The 22,471-nt window shown below is 43.1% G+C and overlaps 1 protein-coding gene across 1 annotated transcript in view; it reads right to left on the bottom strand.

Annotated features, from left to right (window-relative positions):
- DNAH9 (dynein axonemal heavy chain 9) overlaps positions 1-22,471 on the bottom strand; it is a 381,759-nt gene that overhangs the window by 267,807 nt on the left and 91,481 nt on the right. The window contains 7 exon segments of the mRNA XM_017855172.1: positions 3,923-4,083; positions 4,659-4,898; positions 7,819-7,944; positions 9,473-9,625; positions 15,078-15,204; positions 15,531-15,661; positions 18,969-19,839. Of these exon segments, the coding sequence (XP_017710661.1) occupies positions 3,923-4,083; positions 4,659-4,898; positions 7,819-7,944; positions 9,473-9,625; positions 15,078-15,204; positions 15,531-15,661; positions 18,969-19,839 (1,809 nt within the window).

The raw sequence follows: 22,471 nt of genomic DNA, 5'->3' as shown, positions 1-22,471 counted from the left end.
GGCCTGGCACATATCTAGAGGCTCAGGAATCATTTCATTGCATTCACTCAAGGAGTATTTCTTGAATGCCCTTTGTGTGCTAGACATAGTGCTAGCTCCTGGGAGTACAGAAAAATTGAAAGTCAATGTTATCTTGGAACCTATAGTCTGTAGCGGGGGATAGATTTATCAAATTGCCCAAATACATAATGCCTTCATTATTCTGTACCAAGTGGTGTAAACTCCCAAACTATTAGCTCATATTCCAAGACAGGAAGAAAAATTCATTGCAGTTGGGAAGACGGCTGTACAGGACCTCCCTCCTGCTAATGACTGAGAATGGCCCTGAAGACAGATACTAGAGGGGTCCAGTCTGAATGAAAAGGTGGGAACCACTTTTCCTTTAACCCAGACAGGATGAGCTCCTCCAACTAATCGGCCCAAGTAACACCTGTAAGACTCCACTCCCCGACCCCCAACCCCAGTTGCTGCTTCCTTTACCATCTAGCTACTGAGAGATAGACATCTCCCTCTGGAAAGATGCTATTTGCATTTGTCTTAAGCTGAGGTAGGGAGGAAGATGGATTCCCAGCTAAGAGCAAAACACAGAGTAGCTGTTTCTTCTTCTTTGGGAGCCAAGACCCAGACAGAGTCCTGGACAGACCTTGCCCCTAAGTCAACTTCCCTTGCTTGATTCTGTCTATTCTTATGATCCTCAATATTTAAATGTCATTCGTTCATTTGACGATTGTTAATTCAACACCTACTAGGGGCTGGGGACATAATAGCAAACACGATAGACAAAGGTTCTTCATTGCTAGAGGTTTACTTTCCAAAGGGGAATGCCAACAACAAGGAGGCAAGCCAGGTCATTTCAGAATGGGGGAAACGTCAAGATCAACAGAGCCTCTGTTAGGGTTACCTGCGCTTGAGCGCTCTCTCTCTCTCTTTATATACACACATATATATATCTTTCTCTCTCTCTCTCTCTCTTTATATACACACACACACATATATATATCTCTTTCTCTCCTTATACACACATATATATTTCTCTCTCTCTCTCTTTAGATACACACACATCTCTCTCTCTCTCTATATATATATATATACACATACATATGTATCTTTCTGTGTGTGTGTGTGTGTGTGTGTGTGTGTGTGTGGTGGGAGAGGTTTCCTTTTAGAAACAGTGGTCAGGGAAGGCCTCTGAGAACAGAGAGCAGAACAAAAGCATGAGAAGCTACCAGTGGAACAGACGGCCTTGGGAATGGCATTCCAGGCAAAGAGAAGCATGTGTGTGCAGGTGCTGAGGTGGAATGAAGTCCAGGTGATCAAGGAACAGAAAGGAGGCCATGTAGTTGAAATGCAGGGAGCGAGCCATCAGGGTGGCTGATGGGAACTACCAAGTCCCATGCAGAGCTCACATTTTAGTCCATGTCGGGACCCGCTGGAGACAGTGATGTGCCCTCTAGGGAGCACCACAAAAAAGAGAGCTACAAAGTAAGAGGGAAGCAGTTTGAGTGGGACTCTCCTCTCCCCTTCCAGACTGGGGAGAAAAATGAATTAAAGAAATGAAAAACAGAGGAGCAGAGGAATCATCTTGACCACGATGCTTCAGCTATGAGGTGCTGAGCTATGAATCATGTTGGGATTTTCAAGTACTTGCTTTGGATTTTCCATGTCCCATTCATTCCATGAACCCAGTGACTGCAATTTAACTGAATTGGAAATACTTATCAAATACTTGGAAATATATCTGAGGATTTGACCAAAATACAAGTGGTATCACTGAGAAGAGGAAAAGAGAGAAGTTAAAAAATGGCAGATTCTATCTGGCCATTTTAACTGTAACTCACAATTTCTGACAATCTCTTCATTACCTACAAGTCATTCATCTCAGTGAACCAGTTATTCAGACATACAATGCCTGTTGGAGAAGAGGAGATTTAATGTTCAATGGAATTAGAAGGAAAGGGTATGAACTCCCAGCGGAATTTACAGAAATCTCAGCGGAATTAAAATATCATTTCTCCCATGCACCATGACTTATTGTTCTGCCCTCACTCTCCTTTACCTGTGTTGTGCTGTCAGATGAGTGTTCATAAAGTACAGATTTCACACTCTGATGAAATTTCTCAATAGTTTATCACTACTTACTGGATAAAGAATATATTCTTCATGCTCTATATTCTGACACCTTTATGGCTGACTACTCCCCCAAAGTCTGAACTCCCTCTTCCAGGAACATATCTTGAGTTTTCCCAGGTTCATGACTTTGCCCACAATATGCCATTTTCCAGCAATGTTTATCAGTAGCTCCTTAACTTTGGGGGACTCATAGCATTTTAATAATTAATGAATGCTGTATATCCTCCTCTTAATAGAAAAAGTGACTCATGAACAGATTTTTATACAATTTCATGGACACCCCAACAGTAATCTCATAACCTATTGAAATCCTACTGGAATCCAATACATCCTTCAAGCTCCAGGTCAAATACCATCTCTTCCGTGAAGCCTTTCCAGTTCTTTTCCTCCTACTGTGAGTGGAGCCCTCTGTGCTCAAAGGGCTTTCTGCTGAGTCACCTGCTTGGAAATTTGTTGCATATGGCCTTGTACCTTATTTTATACTATGGCCTTGTACTTTTCCCCTTGGTGATATTTTAATTTTTATCTACATATGTCTTATTTTCCTCATTAGAACTGTAGTTTAAGGGCAGAAAATGTTTTAGTCATCTTAGTATTCCCAGTGACTTGTTCGGTGTCTGGCGTGAATTCATTCATGTGTGAATTAATATAAGTGATGGAAATGATGTCTTTCTAAAAAAAAAAAAAAAATGCGAGCTCCTGAATGGTTGGAACTACCTTGCTTATTTCTTTGCATTCCCAGGGTAAGAGGTACTGAATAAATGTGCCAGTTAATTGATCAACTGATTGACAAGAAAATAATAATAGGGATCGATTACTGAGCACTTATAAACTAACCTCCTTAGGAGTATTACTATCTTTTTATGTGCTTGTTTTAATGAACCATATTTATTTTTATAAATATGCCTGGAAAGCAAAATACATTATTCACTTAAGAGTTCTTAATTAAGTTGCACTATGACATTGTCAAGAGAATAGTTTTAGAAAGTTATTATAATCTTTGTGCAGTTTAACCTTCTAAGGTATATTTCTTAACTTCAATGAATATAGAGAGAAATACCTCTTTGTGTTTTGTAAATGGAGGTGAGGGGGTTACCAGTATGCTTTTTAAATTGATACATATTTTACATATTTACGGGGTATATGTGATATTTTGTTACATGCATAGCATGTAATGATCAAGTCAGGGTATTTGAGTTATCCATCATCTTGAGTATTTATCATTTTTATGTATTGGGAATAACTGAAGTTCTCTCTTCTAGCTACTTTCAAATACACAATACACTGTCGCTAGCTATGGTTATGCTATTCTGCTGCTGGATGACAGAACTTATACTTTGATCTAATTGTATGTTTGTATCTATTAACCTACCTCTCTTCATCTCCCTCCTACTCTCCCTCCCAACATTACTGTCTTTAATCCTTACAATAATCATGGAAGTTGTGAGTTACCACTTCCATTTCGCAGATGAGGAAACCAAAACGCAGGTCAATTTTTTTCATAAACAAACAGCTGATATATGTTAGGGCCGGTGTTAGAACTCGGGTGTGTATGACCGCTTAGTAATTCCTCAAAAAGTCATGACTCATTGATTTGCTCCGGGATTTGTTCCAAGAAAGGCCCTGCCCTACATCCTTTCAGTTTCACTTTAAACTAGCTGTGTTGAGTCAGGCCCTTTCCCTGTAGCTCTATGGACAAACAGCAAGTGACTGGGACTTTGACCCTAGATGTCCACTGGCTGGCCTGAACCAGACAGCAGTAAGGCTGTCAGTGGTTGACACCAGTGCTCACCTGTCAGTCAAAGGTGTGATCACCAGGCGAGGTGTGTTTCCCAGGTACTCATAGGAATACAGAAACTGGGCATCACAGATGTTGGCAAAGCAGTGTTGGACCTCGTCATCCCAACGATGGCGCAGCTGAGACAGCCATAGGAAAGCCTGGGCATTGTCTACCTAAAGAGAGAATGGTAGAGTAGGTGGGTAAATCATAGGAAGCAGGTGATCCCTTGGCCACAGGACACATAGAGGTCTGATGCCGTGGCTGTTGACTGCTGCTAAAGTGTGCAGCATGCTATGGCCACCACAGTATAGAAAGCACAAGCTGCTCTGATTACAGGGTTCTATCCCAGCCTTTGGGAGACCAAGGGAGGTGGATCACCTGAGGTCAGCAGTTTGAGACCAGCCTGACCAACATGACCATCTCTACTAAAAATACAAAGTTAGCTGGGCGTGGTGGCACAAGCCTGTAATCCTAGCTACTTGGGAGACTGAGGCAGGAGACTCACTTGAACCCAAGAGGCGGAGGTTGCAGTGAGCTGAGATTGAGTCATTGCACTCCAGCCTGGGCAACAAGAGTGAAACTCCATCTCAAAAAAAAAAAAAAAAAGTACAAGCAGCCACTGTGATTCTCTCCCAGCTGTCTGGTCAGTGCTGTACAGACCCTGGGGCCCCCATATTTTGGTCGTATGTGAGCTGTTCTCAGTGTAGCTGGACACAAAAGTGGGCAACCCTGGATGTTTGGGACCCACCTTCTGAGCAATCATCTTGGCTACCACATCCCGGGCATGCACATCGATGGTGCAGATGGTCATAATCTTCTGCCGGTCTCCCTTGGAGAGCTGGCCAATCAGCATGGTGATGAGGGTTTTGAGCTGAGCCACTTGCTTCTTGTAATAGTCCTTCATGGCACTCTCATAGCCTTCCTCCAGCCTGGCAAATGCCATGCCCACTTCTGTTGTCCACCAGATCTGAGTACAGGTCAGGGCCACCTGTGGCAGCAAGAGTTGCCTAGTAAAGCTGTTACCATGGCTGTTTCCAACCAACCCACTCATCACACAGCAAGGGCTCAGGATGTAATTGTGTGGGTGACATGAGCCCTATTCCTCCCTCTTCCACCAGCACTGACTAAGTGAACCATATGCTCTAAACCCTTGAAGGTGTGAAGTTGTTACAGCACAGGTGGGGAAAGCACTTTCCGCTCTTGAAAAATGTATCATTTTGTTGAGAATAACCCAAGATTGACTCTGATCAAGGCCGGTGGCTTCTAGAAATTGTGACATGGATGATACAGTCTTTTACTTCCCAGAGTAGCAACTTTCCCAAGCTTGGGAAGACAACAATATGTTGCCCAGGCATCCCAATGTCACACACTCTTTGCTCTGCTCCTCTGTGGTCTGACAATCGAATTTAGTGAGCCACTGCTGATCATCTATGGCACACGTTTGCTCTTGTACCATACTTTCGCTACATTTTAAAGATATTTTAAAACGTCAAAGTGCCTATTTTTAAATGCCAAGATGAAAGATATTGAAATTCAATGTGGTTGATACGATTTGCATTTTGGAGATTAAAATAAATAAATAGAAAAGCAATTGAAATACATATTTCTTCCATTTGCTGGAAAGCTTCGTATAGAACATGCGTAACTTCGATTATTCACGGTGGCAAATTTAGATCCATTGCTCATCTGTAGTATCATTTGTTTTGGGGGACACCACGCTAGATGACATTTACTGCAATCGGGGGAGGCGACACATTCTCTTGTCTCAAAATTCTGATACAGGTAAACAAGGAAGCCTGATGGGAACCATTCACTTTGTGCAATGGAGAATCTTGTTGTAGTAAACAGCACCATTTCTGTTCGTCCATTTTTTCCCTTTGAGTTTATGTCCCATTAGATTTTGTTAAAGAAGCTCATCCTCATTGGCAGCCTTACTGGGACAAATTGAGAGGATGATCCAACCCTCCTGTTAATAAACACCTCTTCTTCTCTGCAGTGCAGACTCCTTTCTCCTTTCTTCATAGCCAAGTTTCTCCCTGCTATCCACATTCACTGCGAATACTTTGTTTTTTATCTTTTCTTTTTTTTTTGAGATGGAGTCTCACTCTGTCGCCCAGGCTGGAGTGCAGTGGCATGATCTCGGCTCACTGCAAGCTCCGCCTCCCGGGTTCACGCCATTCTCCTGCCTCAGCCTCACGAGTAGCTGGGACTACAGGAGCCCACCACCACATCCAGCTAATTTTTTGTATTTTTTGGTAGAGATGGGGTTTCACCATGTTAGCCAGGATGGTCTCGATCTCCCGACCTCGTGATCCACCTGCCTCGACTTCCCAAAGTGCTGGGATTACAGACGTGAGCCACCACGCCTGGCCACTGGGAATACTTTCTACCTTTTCCCACTCCTCAGCCCCTGCAGTGTGGCCCCTTCCCTACCACTCCCCTGAAATGGCCTCACCAAGTTTATCCATGAACTTTCTTCATCCTCTTTATTTTGCTTGATCTCTTAGAAGTGTTTGACATTTCCGACCTCTTACCTGCTACCAATAGTTTCTTGCTTGGTTTCCATGATTACTGTTTCCCGGTTTTCCTTCTGTTCCCAAAAGACCATTTCTCATTCTGCTTTACTGTTTCCTCCTTCCTGCTACTCCAGCTCTGAATGATGCTCAAGAATTTGTTCTGCCCTCTTTTCTCATTCTACATACTTTCCAAGGGCAATCTTATCTACTCTATGACTTTGATGACTACTAAACGTCTGCAACCCCCAAACAGAGCAACACTACTACTATACCATTAACTGAGGGAAGGAGGAGCGGCATACTGTAGCCAGAGTTACTTTGAACATTTCTTGTTAGGTCTGGCTTCTCTCTTATTACGCTCCTGAGAAACCTATAAAGAATTCAGATCTATCTCAGAATCAAGTCAGACTCTCTCACATGGTCTATAGGAACTGGCTTCCAGAATCCACCTGCAGCCTTTGCTCCTCCTCCACTTACTCTGGCTCAGACACAGCATGCTCACCCTGGCTTCTGAGCCAGGGCTCTTCCTCCTACTTGGTTGCTCTTTGCTCCCATTTTTAGCTTGCTAACTCCTGCTTCACATCTCAGCTTTCAGATCATACGCTTAGGGCATGTCCCCAGACCTCATGAACTAGCTGTATGCTCCCAGAGTACCCTGAGCCCCCGCTATTAAAACACCAGTCATCGCCAGGCGCGGAGGCTCACGTCTATAATCTCAGCACTTTGGGAGGCCGAGGCCAGTGGATTACTTGAGGATGCGAGTTCGAGACCAGCCTGGCCTGCATGGTGAAACCCCATCTCTACCAAAAATACAAAAAAAATTAGCCGGGCGTGGTGGTGCATGCCTGTAGTCCCAGCTACCTGGGAGGCTGAGGCAGGAGAGTGCTTGAACTTGGGAGGTGGAGGTTGCAGTGAGCTGACATCACGCCACTGCACTCCAGCCTGTGCGACAGAGAAAGACTCCATCTAAAACAAACAAACAAACAAACCACTAGTCATATGTGTCAGTAATTCAGTTCCACATGAGCCTGTAAACTCCAGCAAGACAGGTTTCATTGTCTTGTTCCCTGCTGGTGTGTCCTGTGCTTAGCACAGAGCTTGGCACACAGAAAGTAGGCTGGCTCAAAGAGTTGAACTGTTGACATTTTCTCCCTTCTATAGCCAATGAAGGCAAAAAGAGATCACCCTTGATTTCCCAAGGTCAGGGTTGACTTAGGCCATGGTTGTCAATCCCCCTGCTCCCACCTGCTGAGCTTTCACAGTGGTCTGGGATTCAAGCCCGCTTGGCTGTGAAGCACGCAGCCAGCCTGATGTCTACCAGGGGCTGAAGGTTGGAGGAGTCTGTGCAGGAAGACAGTCCTGTGGAGGATGGGGGTCCCATTAGGAGAATACCTGAGCTGGGTAGTCAAAGAGCCACTGCTCCCTTGGCTTTTCTTCATAGGCAGTTACACCTTCTGTCATCTCATGCCTCACAGTGGCCTTCATGTGACTGAGGACATGGTTCAGCCATATTTCCACCTGAAAGAACAACTCGGGTTAGAAACTGGGTGCCTAAGAAGTTTTGAGGCTGGGCGTGGTGGCTCACGCCTGTAATCCCAGCACTTTGGGAAGCCGAGGTGGGCAGATCATGAGGTCAGGAGATTGAGACCAGCCTGGCTAACATGGTGAAACCCTGTCTCTACTAAAAACACAAAAAAATAGCCGGGTGTGGTGGCAGGTGCCTGTAGTCCCAGCTATTCGGAAGGCTGAGGCAGGAGAATGGCGTGAACCCGGGAGGCAGAGCTTGCAGTGAGCCGAGATCATGCCACTGCACTCCAGCCTGGGCAACAGTGCAAGACTCTATCTAAAAAAAAAAAAAAAAAAAAGTTTTGATTAGTCCTACATATTTTCTTCCACTCAGTCTGAGGGAGTGAAGGAAGGGGAGTCCAGACATTGTATACACTCCCAAGTGGCTGCCAGAAGGTGCAGAGGGATGTGCTGTTTACGTAATCCGGGATGGTGATAAGCGAGACCCAGACTTAATTAATAGCAGTCCGATGTGTGCATTTGGAATATGCAGGACAGACTAGCAGGTTAAGGGGGTGGAGGCTGTCACTCAGAGCTCATACAAGGAAATAGAAATCTGGGTTGAGCTGGGTGTAAATAAGTCAGTGGCTTCTTATGACTTTGTCCCCCCTGAGTATGAAGTACAAACCAGGATTGTATTCCCCAACTAAATGCTTTCTGGGTCTACAGAAAGAACACATTGTGAATGAAACCCCAGGGCCACCCTCATATAACTGAGAAGTGATTATTTTCTGGCACTAGAATTGCTTTCTTAGCTATAGGTGATAAGGGTGGAACTCTATAAAAATATCCTTACTCCAGGTGTTCTTTGGCACTAGATGAGAATCCCCAGGGGCAATGCTTTGCTGGATTATTTCAGAAGCTTATACTTCAGCGGTGGTGCTAATGGATGGGAAGGAGGCTTAAGGGGAAAATGGTCCCATGGCTTGTGTCCCTTGCACTGGACACGGAGATTTGGAGGAAGCAGTTTCTGGAGCAGGGCGGTAGTTGGTTCTCCAAGGGGAAGACTGTGGGAGGAAGTGACACTGAGGCACATTTGTGCAGAGAGGGGACATCTCAGGAAAGCAGTTGGTGTCAAGAAAGGACATTTTTCTCCCAGGGAGGGTGTCAGTGTCCCAGATTCCCCCGCAGGATGCTCTAGGGGTTGCCATGTTGATGTCTCCTGGTGCCGCTAATCATTTTAAAATCCTTTTCTCATTGACTTGGGTAGTTGTTTATGTGCATTTTATTTCCCTCTGCACAGGTCTTTGGTTAAGGAAAAGATATGAATGTTGACATGTGTCCTTCCCCGAAAGAGGAAAGTAGGGCACCAGCTGCTGCTCCAACGTCAGTTCAAGTCAAAGAAGCTGGCTCTTGGAGGGCACCGACAGCAGCTCTGGACCAAGGCCAGAAAGGCCCTCCTAGAGTTGATGCTGATCATGTTTGAATGAAGGCATTTGAGAGAGAAAAGCAGATGGAGGGAAAAGGGCTATCGTGTTACCTGCCCGCTGCAGTCACAGGGCTCACTGAAAGCCACATACTCTTCTTCTTTGCTGTACATGCCAAGGCTTGTCTTGGTTGGTTTCCCACTGGCATCTAGCTGGAATCGCATCTTGGCCATGTTGTCAAAGAGTTTGGAAAGGTGACGTTGAACCTATGAAGGGAAACCAGGCCAAAGGATCATAGAACGTGTTCGGGAAGTCGCTTATTACAATTGTTTAGAGGCTTGCCATGTGACAATCATTGTGAAAGACAGAGTGGTGGATACCAAGCATTTAGAAGGAAGTTTGTGGGAACAACGCTGATGTGAGGACAGGAATAAAATGAATCCGTAGAAGTGGCCAAAGAAAGACTGAATGAAACTAGTGAGAGTGGTGCACTAGCTACAAACCAACTAAGCCACAATGGTTTGACTAAATTCTGCTTGGTCTACTATAGATAGGACTAGATTGGAGAAAAATACCATGGGGAAGTTGTAAACTTTCTTCCTAAGAAAACACTACCATGGTACAGGAAATGAGCAGAGGACCATCTGGTAGAACAATGCTAACACACACCGATTCTGGAGAGTCAACAGTGGTGGTGACAGTGGCCTGTGGAAGAAGCCACCCTATTCTTTTTTTTTTTTGAGATGGAGTCTTGCTCTGTCACCCAGGCTGGAGTACAGTGGCGCAATCTCGGCTCACTGAAACCTCCACCTCCCAAGTTCAAGCGATTCTCCTGCCTCAGCCTCCTGAGTAGCTGAGATTACAGGCGAGTGCCACCATGCCCAGCTAATTGTTGTAGTTTTAGTAGAGACGAGGTTTCACCATGTTAGTCAGGCTAGTCTCAAACTCCTGATCTGCCTGCCTTGGCCTCCCAAAGTATTGGGATTATGAATCCGTAGAAGTGGCCAAAGGAAGACTAAATGAAACTAGTGAGAGTGGTGCACCATGCCCAGCCATAGCCACCCCATTCCTGAAACCTCTTCAGTTCAACAAACACACATCAGAAGGTTTCCAAGCAGGGCAGGCATGCTCATGGCAAGCATAAAGTCTGGCTGTGCCAGGCTGCTCCCAGGCATGGTATCTCAGGTGTAGAGGTCCTCTACAGTGATTGCCTGGGGCAGTAGTGCTAGGAGGGATGCTGGACAGAGCTATGTTGTGGTCCTGAGGTGAAGAAAATGGCAGACTGAAGGAAAAAGAATAAACAGAACCTGCCCCCGGTAGAGCTTCTTGAATAATTACAAAGGGCCCTCCGGTTGCTGGTATCCTGACTTTTAATGCTAAATTTAGAAGAACCAGCTCTCCAGCTTATGAGATGAGAGGACAAATCTAAGAGTATTTAGGTAAACTGTGAAGGTACCCATGGAGACACCACCCACACTGATTCGGGACAAATACCAAGATAGACCTTTCTTTGTTGAAAAAAAAAATAGCAAATTAAAAACAACAATATAGGACTTATGAAAATATCCCAAAATTTAAAAGGAGAAAACAGGACTCAAGAGGGCAAATAAGAGTATATATATAAAAAATATACAATGTATATATGTTATTTTATATATAATATAATTGGTATGTTTAATAATTGAATATATATTAATAATATGATATATTAGGTATCAATAATTGCTATGTATATTAATAATATAATTATAGATTATAACAATATATTAATATCAATATATTATCTAATATTAGATTATATATGTAGTAATCTAAATTTTATATAGGTATGTATACTTACTTTTTTTTTTTTTTTTTTTTTTTTTGTATTATAAAGTAACATAAAATTTTTTATATGTATGAAAATTACTTATATAAATTATATATAAAATTGTTTTATATACATTTTTTTGTATCTATATAATTAGATATAAATTTTGTGTATAAAATATATATAAATTTTAACTGTTTTTATATATACAATTTAGATATTTAATAAGTAATTTTTATATCAATATATATAAATGTATGTATATAAATATAAATTTATATATAAAGTAGTATATATAAATTAATATAAATACATAAATATTACGCTACTAGATATTAAAATATATAAAGTATGTATATTTCTAATATATATAAAAGGCTGTACATATAGTAAATTTTTAACCTTTACATAAAATTATAGTATAACTTTACATAAAATTATATATAAAATTTTAAACCATTAATAATGGAAACAAATCAATTTGGAAACCATCACCTTGTTTTACCTTCAATTAAATTAAAGAAACATGAAGTCTATAAAACATGTGAAAGATGACTTGGCAGAGGTAGAGAAATAAAGAGACTAACAATGGCAGAGTACAGTTTATAGCAGTATTAACGACACTAAAGTGCTGAATTGACACAAAAAATTAAATATGTTGGAAGAGCTTGAGAAACTTAGTGATAAATGCCAAGGAAGAGGACTAAGAGATAAAAATGTGATTGAAGAGAAGGTAATGTATATAGCGTGTATAAAGTGGAATCTCAGCTTATGGAAGTATGATAAACCTGAATGAAAAAATATACAGATAAATGGAATAGATATAATATTTAAACACATGCTAGAAGAAAACTTTTTCCAGATCATAAAAGCTCTGGTTTTCAGATAGGACAAAACCTTATCATGTTTTAGGGATAAATGAACAAAATAAAGCAAGTATATAAGCATACAAATTTTGATAAATTAATTTAAATTTTATTCTCTATAGGGACCTAGATAGAAATTAGGCTATCTAGAAATTTTCTGTAAAGCAGGCAGGCCTCAGATGACTTCTCTGTAACAACAAACAGCAGAGTGATATCTGCATGGATTGAGAGGTAGTCACTGTGACTCATGAATTCTAACCCTAACCATTCACTTACTCACATGTGAAATGACAGAGTCACAGATATAGAAGGCATTAGGATGTATTCCACCATGCTTCACCTCTTAGGGTGTGGGGACTATTCAAAAATGTACTCAAATCAAATAAGAAATGAATCAACGTAAGTAAGAATGAGGCCTATTCTGGTGGCTCATGCCTGTAATCCCAACACTGTGGCAGGCCGAGGCGGGGGAGGATTGCTTGAAGCCAGGAGTTCAAAATCAGCCCAGGCAACAAAGCAAGACCCCGTTTCTACAAAGAATTTTTAAAAATTAGCTGGGTGAGGTGGCTCACGCCTGTAGTCCCAGCTACTCTGGAGACTGAGGTGAAAGGATCGCTTAAGCCCAAGAGTTTCAAGTTGCAGTGAGCTACAATCATGCCACTGCACTCTAGCCTGGGTAACAGAGCAAGATCCCACCTCCAAAAAAAAAAAAAAAAATTAATTAATTTTTAAAAAGAGTGAGGTATAAAAAAACCTGGCAGTGATCTGACCCCTTCTATATATAGAATGAATAGAAATACATTTATAATACAGAATACTAATGCATTAACAATAAATATTTCAACACTACCACACCTGGACTACTTTGGAAATATTTCCATCTATAGGAAAAAAACAAGTACTATAACTATCAGGGATAATCTCTCTTTAGTACTTGCTTCTTATAAACAAATCAAAACCTAATTTCACTGTTAGAAAGGGTAAGTCAAAGACAAAAAAACTTATGCGTGGTTCCATCCTTTGGCTCTGTTTGAGAAGCTCTCGTCTGTTGTTTGTGGTGAAGCAAAAGGGGGGAAACTTGGCAATATCTAACAAGACTACATCTGTATCTACCCTTTGAACCAGCAATCTCACTACTAGGAGTTTACCTGGAAGACAGATGCCAACAATACAAAGTCCAAGATTATTCAATGCCACATTATTCGTAATTACAAAATGTTATAAATAACCTATGGCCAAACTATGGTATATCCATGGAGTATGATGCAAATATTACAAAATGAGGGAGATATCTTTGACTTGATATGGAGTGATTTCCAAGCTATATAGCTAAGTAGAAAAAAGCAAAGTGCCAACAGGTAGGCGTAGCATGCTACCTTTTGTGTATGAAAGAACGGGAAATTAGAAAATGTACATGCATGAATGTAAATATGCATTTGCTTATTTTTGTAAAGATAGACATAGGAAAGATAACCCAGAAATTAATGAAATTGGTTACCTATAGGGGGTGGAGCAGAGGCGGTGATGGCATGAAAGGAATAGAGGAGGGAAAATTATGCATCTGAATATATACATATCTTTTTGCATAGTTTGACTTTTGGAATCCTATCAGCGTCATACATATTCAAACAATCAAATAAACAAGTATGGGAAAAACCCTAACACTGAAAGAAAAAAGAAGCAAATGAGCCCAACTATACTTTAAATGAATAACAAAATCACATCAGGAAAAAGAACTAATCCAAGCATTTTGAGAGCCAGACAATGTTGAGAGCAGTAGTTCTCATAGTGTAGTCCCTAGACCAGCAGCATACTGGGAAAATTCTTAGAAATGCAAATTCTCCAGCTCCACCCAGATGTAGTGAATCAGAAACAGTGGGAGTGGGACCGAGGAATCTGTACTTTGACAAGCCTTCCAAGGGATTCTGGGGCACTCCCAAATTTCAGAACCAATGTCTGTAGCTCCAAATACCAACACTGCTTCAATTAGTTACTCTAATACTCACAAAACCTTCAAACACAGCAGGTTTCTTCTGTTTTACAGATAAGGAAAGTTTGTTGCTAAGAAGTCACGTGTCCAAGACTATATGGCTAGTAACTGCCTAGAACCAGAAGCCAGAACCCCAAATTTTGGGCTTCTCATATATGCTTTTGCCAACAAGCCTTACCTCCATATTTCAGTTAACATAACTTCCAATCTTATCTCCCTACAGAAATTTTAGCTATCCAATTTGACCAGTATTTCCTGGATCACTCTTTAGAACCAGATTGAAGGCATTCTCTGTCAAGCCTTAACCCCTTCCACCTTTGCCATACTCAAAGTTTCTCAGTTCTTTGTTAGGGATTAGCCTTTGATGGGCCAGAGGGCATGCTGAGCAGCAATACTGATGGGGATTAAGAAAGCTCTGAGGTGGCCAGGCACAGTGGCTCACGGCTGTAATCCCAGCACCTTGGGAGGCTGAGGTGGGCAGATCATGAGGTCAGGAGACCAAGACCATCCTGGCCAACATGGTGAAACCCCGTCTCTACTAAAAGACAAAAAAAAAATCAGCTGGCATGGTGGCAGACGCCTGTAGTACCAGCTACTTGGGAGGCTGAGGCAGGGGAATCGCTTGAACCCAGGAGGTGGAGATTGCAGCGAGCCGAGATTGCGCCACTACTGACTCCAGCCTGGGCAACAAAGTAAGACTCTGTCAAAAAAAAAAAAAAAGGAGAAAGAAAGAAAGAGAGAGAGAAAGAAAGGAAAGAAAGAAAGAAGAGGGGTAGGGAGGGAAGGAAGGGAAGAAAGGAAGGGAAGAAAGGAAGGAAGGAAGGAAGGGAAGAAAGGAAGGAAGGAAGGAAGGAAGGAAGGAAGGAAGGAAGGAAGGAAGGAAGGAAGGAAGCAAGCTCCGAGGTATATGATGATGCTGGGGGCAACACAGGTCTGAAGTACACAATCTGCCAGAGAGAAGAGGCATGATGATGATGGGGAGCTGGAAACTGCCTCCTGCTGGGCACCCCTCAGTCCTCCTAGACCTTTCTGCAGATGCTCCTCCAGCTTACCTGTTGTGGAGCCGTGCCGTTGGAAAGGATGTCTAACAGATCAGAGGAGGAGAGAAAGTAAAACCGAGGGAAGGCAAGCCTCTTGGTGTCGAGGTACTCTGCCAGGGCCTTCTCACACAGGCACAATCTGAGGGCACAGAACATAGAATTTCCCAATTAAGAATGCCTAGACCCATGGATACACATATATTACCTAAATGTACATATATGCAAGAGATGGAATATATGCAAAAATTAGCACAAGAAACGCTTAGTGATATTTGCAAAGATACACATGGATGTGTCTACACTGGCGTCAACATCTCTAATAATGCCCTGTGTTACCCAAACACACAGGCAAAGTGAGAGACATGCAAGGCATGCATACTCACTCCCGACCACTGGTCTCAGAGACGATGGGGAAAAGGAAACGATGCCTTCTTATTAGAGAAGGGGTAACCAATGGACCCTCACCTGCCCTGAATATCCTCCAGCTTTTCATACAGGCCTGGTTTGTTGGTGGCTTCCACCACATTTGGAGTTTTCTGGCCATCATAAGCTAGCTCTTCAAAGTCAATGTTGATGCTTTCAAACCTTTTAGAATCCTGCAAATAAAAATGTGGAACCAATTAACCACCACTCTGCTCAGTTCCTAGAAGCTCCCTCCATGGAGCCAGTTAGAAGCAGAAACTTGTTCCTGGGTTGTCAAATATAGAGAAGAGACTCAAGGAAGGAAACACCCTTAGTTTAAGCTGCAGTTCTCAAACATTTTCAGCTTAGAATCCATTTACATTTTCAACAATTATTTAGGAGTCCAAGAGCTTTTGTTTATGTAGGTCCTATCTATCATATCTTTCAATATTTTCTGTACCAGAGGCTAAAGGTTTTTTTTCAAAGAAATTTCTAAAAATATTCATTAATGCATTTAGGCCGGGCACAGTGGCTCACACCTGTAATCCCAGCACTTTCGGAGGCTGACGCAGGGTGATGGTTTGAGGCCAGGAGTTCGAGACCAGCCTGACCAACATGGAGAAACCCTGTCTCAACTAAAAATACAAAAATTAGCTGGGCTTGGTGGTGCATGCCTATAATCTCAGCTACTACTCAGGAGGCTGAGGCATGACAATTGCTTGAACCCAGAGAATGGAGTTTGCGGTTGCAGAGAGCCAAGATCGTGCCACTGCACTCCAGCCTGGGCAACAGAGGGAGACTGTGTCACAAAACAAAACAAAACAAAACAAAACAAAGATTTAAAAAGTAACAATAATAAGCCGGGTGTGGTGGCTCACACCTGTAATCCCAGAACTTTGGGAGGCCGAGGCGGGTGGAACACAAGGTCAGGAGTTTGAGACCAGCCTGACCAACATGGTGACCTGTCTACTTAAAAATACAAAAAAAAAAAAAAAAAAATAGCCAGTATAGGTGGAATGCACTGTAAACCCTTTCAGCTACTCAGGAGGCTGAGGGCCAGGAGAATTGCTTGAACCCGGGAGGCAGAGGTTGTAGTGAGATCCAAGATCATGCTGGGTGGAACAGACGAGACTCCATCTCAAAAAAAAAAAAAAAAAAAGAGTAACAATAATAAACCCATTATGTTAGCATAAATAAAATACTTAAATATGTTTTCCAAAAAAAAAAAAATAACAGTTGAAAAGGGGTCATGATTTCACCTTCATCAAATCTCTGCAATATCCGATTTAACAGAAAACTGCTTCTGTATCAATTTATTATGATATCACATGTCATCTGAACTCTGGAGAACCCCACTGTACACTCATGGAAGAATGAGAGCAAGAAAAAAGGCAGATAACATCTTAATATGATTATTAAGATAATTTTGATCTTGAGGACTCTCTGAAAAGGTCTCAGAGACCATCCCCAAACCCCAGGCATACAACACTTGATTCCTAAGTAGATAGTGGATCTTTCTGGAATGTTCTTTCTGGACCAATGCAAAAGTATATAACCAAAATGAATTTTCCGTCAGCAAATATACTCCTTTGATGTCAAAATTAATCAGTTGCTATCATTTTTCCCAGACATACACACTCACAGTATCACTGAAATGATGGACAGACTAATATATGCCACGTGCCTCAGCCAAATACATGGCACCTGGTGAGGTGGTAGAGCTTGTGGTATTATTATTACATAACAACAATCATAATGGTATGTGTTATGTGCATTGTTTTAATGAAGACTCTGGAATAGATACTAGTATTAGTCCCAATTTACACACAGGGAAACCAAGGCATTGAGAGGTTAAGTACCCTGCCCAAGGTCCCACAGCTGCAAGTGAGAGAATGAGGACTCAAGCCCAGGCCTGCCATTCCTTCTCTCTGTGATCCTGCCCTTAAAAACAAGAGGGTAGGCCGGGCGCGGTGGCTCAAGCCTGTAATCCCAGCACTTTGGGAGGCCGAGACAGGCGGATCACGAGGTCAGGAGATCGAGACCATCCTGGCTAACATGGTGAAACCCCGTCTCTACTAAAAAAATACACAAAAAACTAGCCGGGCGAGGTGGCGGGTGCCTGTAGTCCCAGCTACTCGGGAGGCTGAGGCAGGAGAATGGCGTAAACCTGGGAGGCGGAGCTTGCAGTGAGCTGAGATCCGGCCACTGCACTCCATTCCGGGCGACAGAGCGAGACTCCGTCTCAAAAAACAAACAAACAAAAAAAAAACAAAAAAAAAAAAAACAATTACACTGAGAGCAATTATGTAAAATATGTATGTACATGAACAAAAGTTGGGAAAAATTCATAATGAATGAAAATAGTTACCAGTTAGGGTGTTAGAGCCTGGTTGATTTTATTATGTTTTGAAACTGTTTCTGTTTCATTGTTATTACAGAGAAAGTAAATGTGTTTACATATTTTGTACACAAACCTGTGGCACTGTATACAGGTTAATGATACTAATTCTTCAATATTTTTAATTAAAAGTTCTCAATCATCTCTCTTAAAGTTTCTGCAAGAATCTTCTTCGCCTCTGTCCCTGCCCCCTTCTAATTAAGCCTGGCCTGTTTCAATTGCTGGCGTCTGAGATAAATAAAATCTGGCTTATTCAATTTTACTTAATGACAACTGCCATACAGAATTGTTTTCTATTGTTTTTCACTGCAAATATACAACCTTTAATCTACAATATTACACTAAATATGCTTTTTGGAATTAGCAGCAAAACTGTGGGCAGAACGTGCCTTAATTTCTAACCAAAGCCTGGACAGCACGTGACATTTTGGAATCAAGCTAATTTGTAAGCAAAGAACTTGCCGTACTGAAAGAATACAGAGGAAGCCCAAAGAAAAAAATAAAAATGAATCAGAGTCCACTGAGAGAGAGGTAAATTAATGGTACATTAATTAGGACTAATCAGAAGGGGCAATCAAACACAGGGAAGGTAATAATGAGAAGAACACGTATTTTAGGGATATCCATTGTTTGGAGTTTAGCTGACAGCTGGTAGTTGGAGTGCTGGCACAGGCCAGTGGTTGACAGAATGGCGTGCTGCTGAGAAGGAACTTGAATTTGCCTGGAAATGAGACTCACTTTCAGTGGACACTTGAATTTTAATGATCCAAGAAGTAACCCGTGAGGACCTCATCCCAAACTGCAGTAGCCAGTATTTTTTTTAATCTTTCTTATATACACATTTTTTTTTTTTTCTGCATGAGATTCTCCTTTCTTTTTCCTACTCATCTAAGGACAAACTGATGGTGTGCATTTCGCTGTCCCTCTTTTCCTCTGCCTAACTTTTGGTGGCAGGTAAGGTGAGCATCTGTGGGAGGTGTCTTTAAGTAAAGTCAAAGCAAGGAGGCAGAAAAGGAAAGAGCCCAGACAATGCAGAAAATGGGTGACCTTCCCTTCACCCTGGATCAGAGAATAGAGAGATTCTAGATTTCCTTAGCAGGTACCTGGGGGAGCTGTGCCCGAATATCTTCAGATCCAATGAATATGCTTTCCAGGTGAGTCCAGGTTCGCTGCACTTCAAACCAGATAGAGATGACAGCATCTGCTGTGGAGAGCTTCTTCTGCCAGCCCGACACCTCCTCCAGGAAGAAAGCAACATACTTGGACATCACCAGGTTCTGAAGTTGAACTTGATTATCCTCCAGAACCTCTATGAGGTCCTCATCAGAGCGCAGGAGGGGGACACTGGTCCGGGGGTGGGCCTCATACTGGAATTCCATGCCAGCCCAGGTGGTCTGCAGCTCCTTTAAGGTTTTCTCCATACCCATCTCTTTCGCAGCTTTGTCCACAATGCCCCGGACCTCGTCCTCATAGTGGTGCAGCTGGAGCTGCAGCAGGTGTGCTAGGGTGGTGTCCTGGTCCATAGTGAAGCTCACACCAGTGGCCTGCATCAGCTGCCTCCAGTGCCGCTCCCGGATGGCTGGATTCTGCAGCTCAGCTACCGCCCTCAGGGAGCTCAGCATGTTCCACACAGTGCTTTCCAGGCCTGCGAATGCATCCCAGGACCTGACCTCCTTGTCCAGGTTTCGGATATGCCGGACAAACTGTTTGCACTCCAACTCCATGGCTTCCACCTTGATATCCCTCCAGGGTGTGGTCTCCCAGGCATGAATACTGGAGGTCACCATTCCAATGGTGTCCCAGAGCTCCTTCAGTTGGCAGACCTCCTTCCTGCACTCCCTCAGCTGCTTATAGTCAGGGACATTGACTTCGAATAAGCTGGCAGACTCAGAAATGGAGGCCATAGTGGATTCCATCTGCTGGATCTCGATGTGCCTGGCATCCAGCATTTGATGAGGGTGGATGCTATCAAACCTACAAAACACCGTGTGTTCCTTTGTAAGTATGGCATGCAGGGGCCCATCTCCTAGCATCTCTAAGGTAACAACCAGCTGAAATATTTAAATGCTTGGTGTTCTAGGAAAGAGCAGTGGCTTTCACCAAAAACATCATTTTCACCAAAGCAAAGAATGTCTTTTCTTCCCAGGATTTTCTTTTGGGAAAAAAAAGACATTCAGGATGGATTGCAGTGGAGTGGGCATTGGAGGAAGGGCAATTCAAGAACATTATGCTTGGATGTTCTCCACCCAGGTCTAGAAGGGAACACTCCCTTATCCAAGCCCCTTTAGACTCTGCCCTTCATCTAGCTGTTGGTTCTGAAGACCACTTGACACAAAAGAGCACTGTCATATTACAGCAGAAGTTGGAAAGCCAAGGGCCCTGCCAGGAACTTAGTGGTAGGCGATTTTGTTTTTTTTTTCTTTTGAGACAGAGTCTCACTCTGTCGCCCAGGCTAGTGTACAATGGTGTGATCTCGGCTCACTGCAACCTCTGCCTCCCGGGTTCAAGCAATTATCTGCCTCAGTCTCCCAAATAGCTGGGATTACAGGCACCCACTACGATGCCTGGCTAATTTTTGTATTTTTAGTAGAGACGGGGTTTCACCATGTCGGCCAGGCTGGTCTTGAACTTCTGACCTCGTGATCCACCCGCCTTGGCCTCTTGGATTACTTGGGATCCACTTGTAATCCCAAGTGCTGGGATTACAGGAGCAAGCCACCAAGCCTAGCTTGGTAGGCGATCTTTAAGTGGGACAGCTGGGACTCAGGAGCCCAACCTTGACCCTCCCTCCATTGATCACTCTGGGGCAGTGGCTATCAGCCTCGGCTGCATGTCAGGATCTTCTGAAAGCTTTGAAAGATCCCCATGTCCAGACTGCTCTATGGACCAACTAAATCAGAATCACTGGGAGTGGGACCCAGGCACGCTCCACAGGTGATTTCCATTTGTCAGGATAGTGTCATTATTCAAGGTGAAGCTCACACTGGTGCCTGCATCAGCTTCAGGCAACAGCACTCCACACTGGAGAACCATTGTGAGTGGCCATGAAGACTGGCTGCAAAGTCCGTGATAGATAATCGTGGTCACTTTCCTTCACTGTGTGCCTCGAGTCTGGCTCCTCATCTTCGTGAGCTCTCCTCCAAGCAGTCCCTGATCTAACTTTTCTGCCTTTACCCTTCCCTGGCCCACTCTCTTCTGCATCCTGGGGTAGCCTCTGGGTCTGCACTCGACACATATGAGCACCATTTCTAGTTTTCTCGTTCACATTTCCTCATCCTCTTCTCTCCAGTGTTTATGGCATGCATGCACCCGAAACTGCTTATAATCCTTGTAAGTGTGGACAGACTTTATGCTGCCACCCCACAAAGCATGTGTTCCTGCATAGTGTTTTCCCCAACGTAAGACCCTATATGCAAAGGAACCCATGATGTAGGCAGATGGCTTTTTTTTTTTTTTTTTTTTTGAGATGGAGTCTCGCTCTGTCACCAGGCTGGAGTGCAGTGGTGCAATCTTGGCTCACTGCAATCTCCGCCTCCCAGGTTCAAGTGATTTCCCTGCCTCAGTCTCCTGAGTAGCAAGGACTACAGGCACGCACCACCACAACCGGCTAATTTTTTGTATTTTAGTAGAGGCGGGATTTCACCATGTTGGACAGGATGGTCTCCACCTCCTGACCTCATGATCCACCTGCCTTGGCCTCCCAAAGTGCTGGGACCACAGGCGTGAGCCACCCCGCCCAGCTGCAGATGGCTTTTTTATGGTCAAGGGCACTCATAGCCCTAGTGTTCAAGGATCTTCTCATTTTTCTCCTCTAACCCCACTTTATACTCACTCTCATCCTCAAGCTCAGGTATTCTTGCTTCTGTGTGCTTGGAGGGCTACATACTAGACACACCACAGCTTAAGGGGCAATGGTATGTTCTGCTAAAATCAAAACAGGGCATCATGGGGTTCACCATCAAAGGGAAGATTGCAAGGAAATGAGTGACTAGAGAATTGGCCGTTTCCTCCCATCAACTGTGTGTGTGTGTGTTTCTGTGTGTGCATGCATGTGTTTGCGTATTGGCAGGTAGAATACGAAAGGAGGGAAAAAGGAAGAAAATGACTTATAAAGTCCTGTTTTTCAACTGCCCTTTCTCTGTTGACTTTAGAAATATTTGACTTGACAGATGGAAAGTAATCCTAATTGAAGTCATTTACCTGAATGCTTACCACTTAAGCCTAATTGCCAAGCAACAGAATAACCGTTATGCATACCATTAAATTAGTGTCAGATTAACTTCGACGCTCGTTATGTTTGAATCGTGCCTGTTCCATCTAAATCATTTTTGGCTCAGGTGCGATGGTTGCAGATTTACATCTTAAGAGGATGGGACTGACTATCACTCGCATGCCTTCTCTATTATTTAACTCCCACATATTTCAGAACAGAAGGTTGGAGTGCTCAGAGTTGAAAAGGGTCCTGCTCTCTACATATATATACAGAGAGAGAGAGAGAGGCGCTTTCTCCCTTATGAGGAGGAAAGAACTAGGAGGAAAGAAATGGAATGTGCTCACGGCAAGGGGCCCAGCAAAAAAGATCACCAAGGGTGAGGAGTTCTCGTGC

This window comes from Rhinopithecus bieti, unplaced genomic scaffold, assembly GCF_001698545.2.
Source record: "Rhinopithecus bieti isolate Rb0 unplaced genomic scaffold, ASM169854v2 scaffold_40077, whole genome shotgun sequence".
NCBI classification, from domain to species: Eukaryota; Metazoa; Chordata; class Mammalia; order Primates; family Cercopithecidae; genus Rhinopithecus; species Rhinopithecus bieti.
Note: the sequence above shows the minus strand (reverse complement) of the source record. Positions and strands in the feature narration are given on the sequence as shown.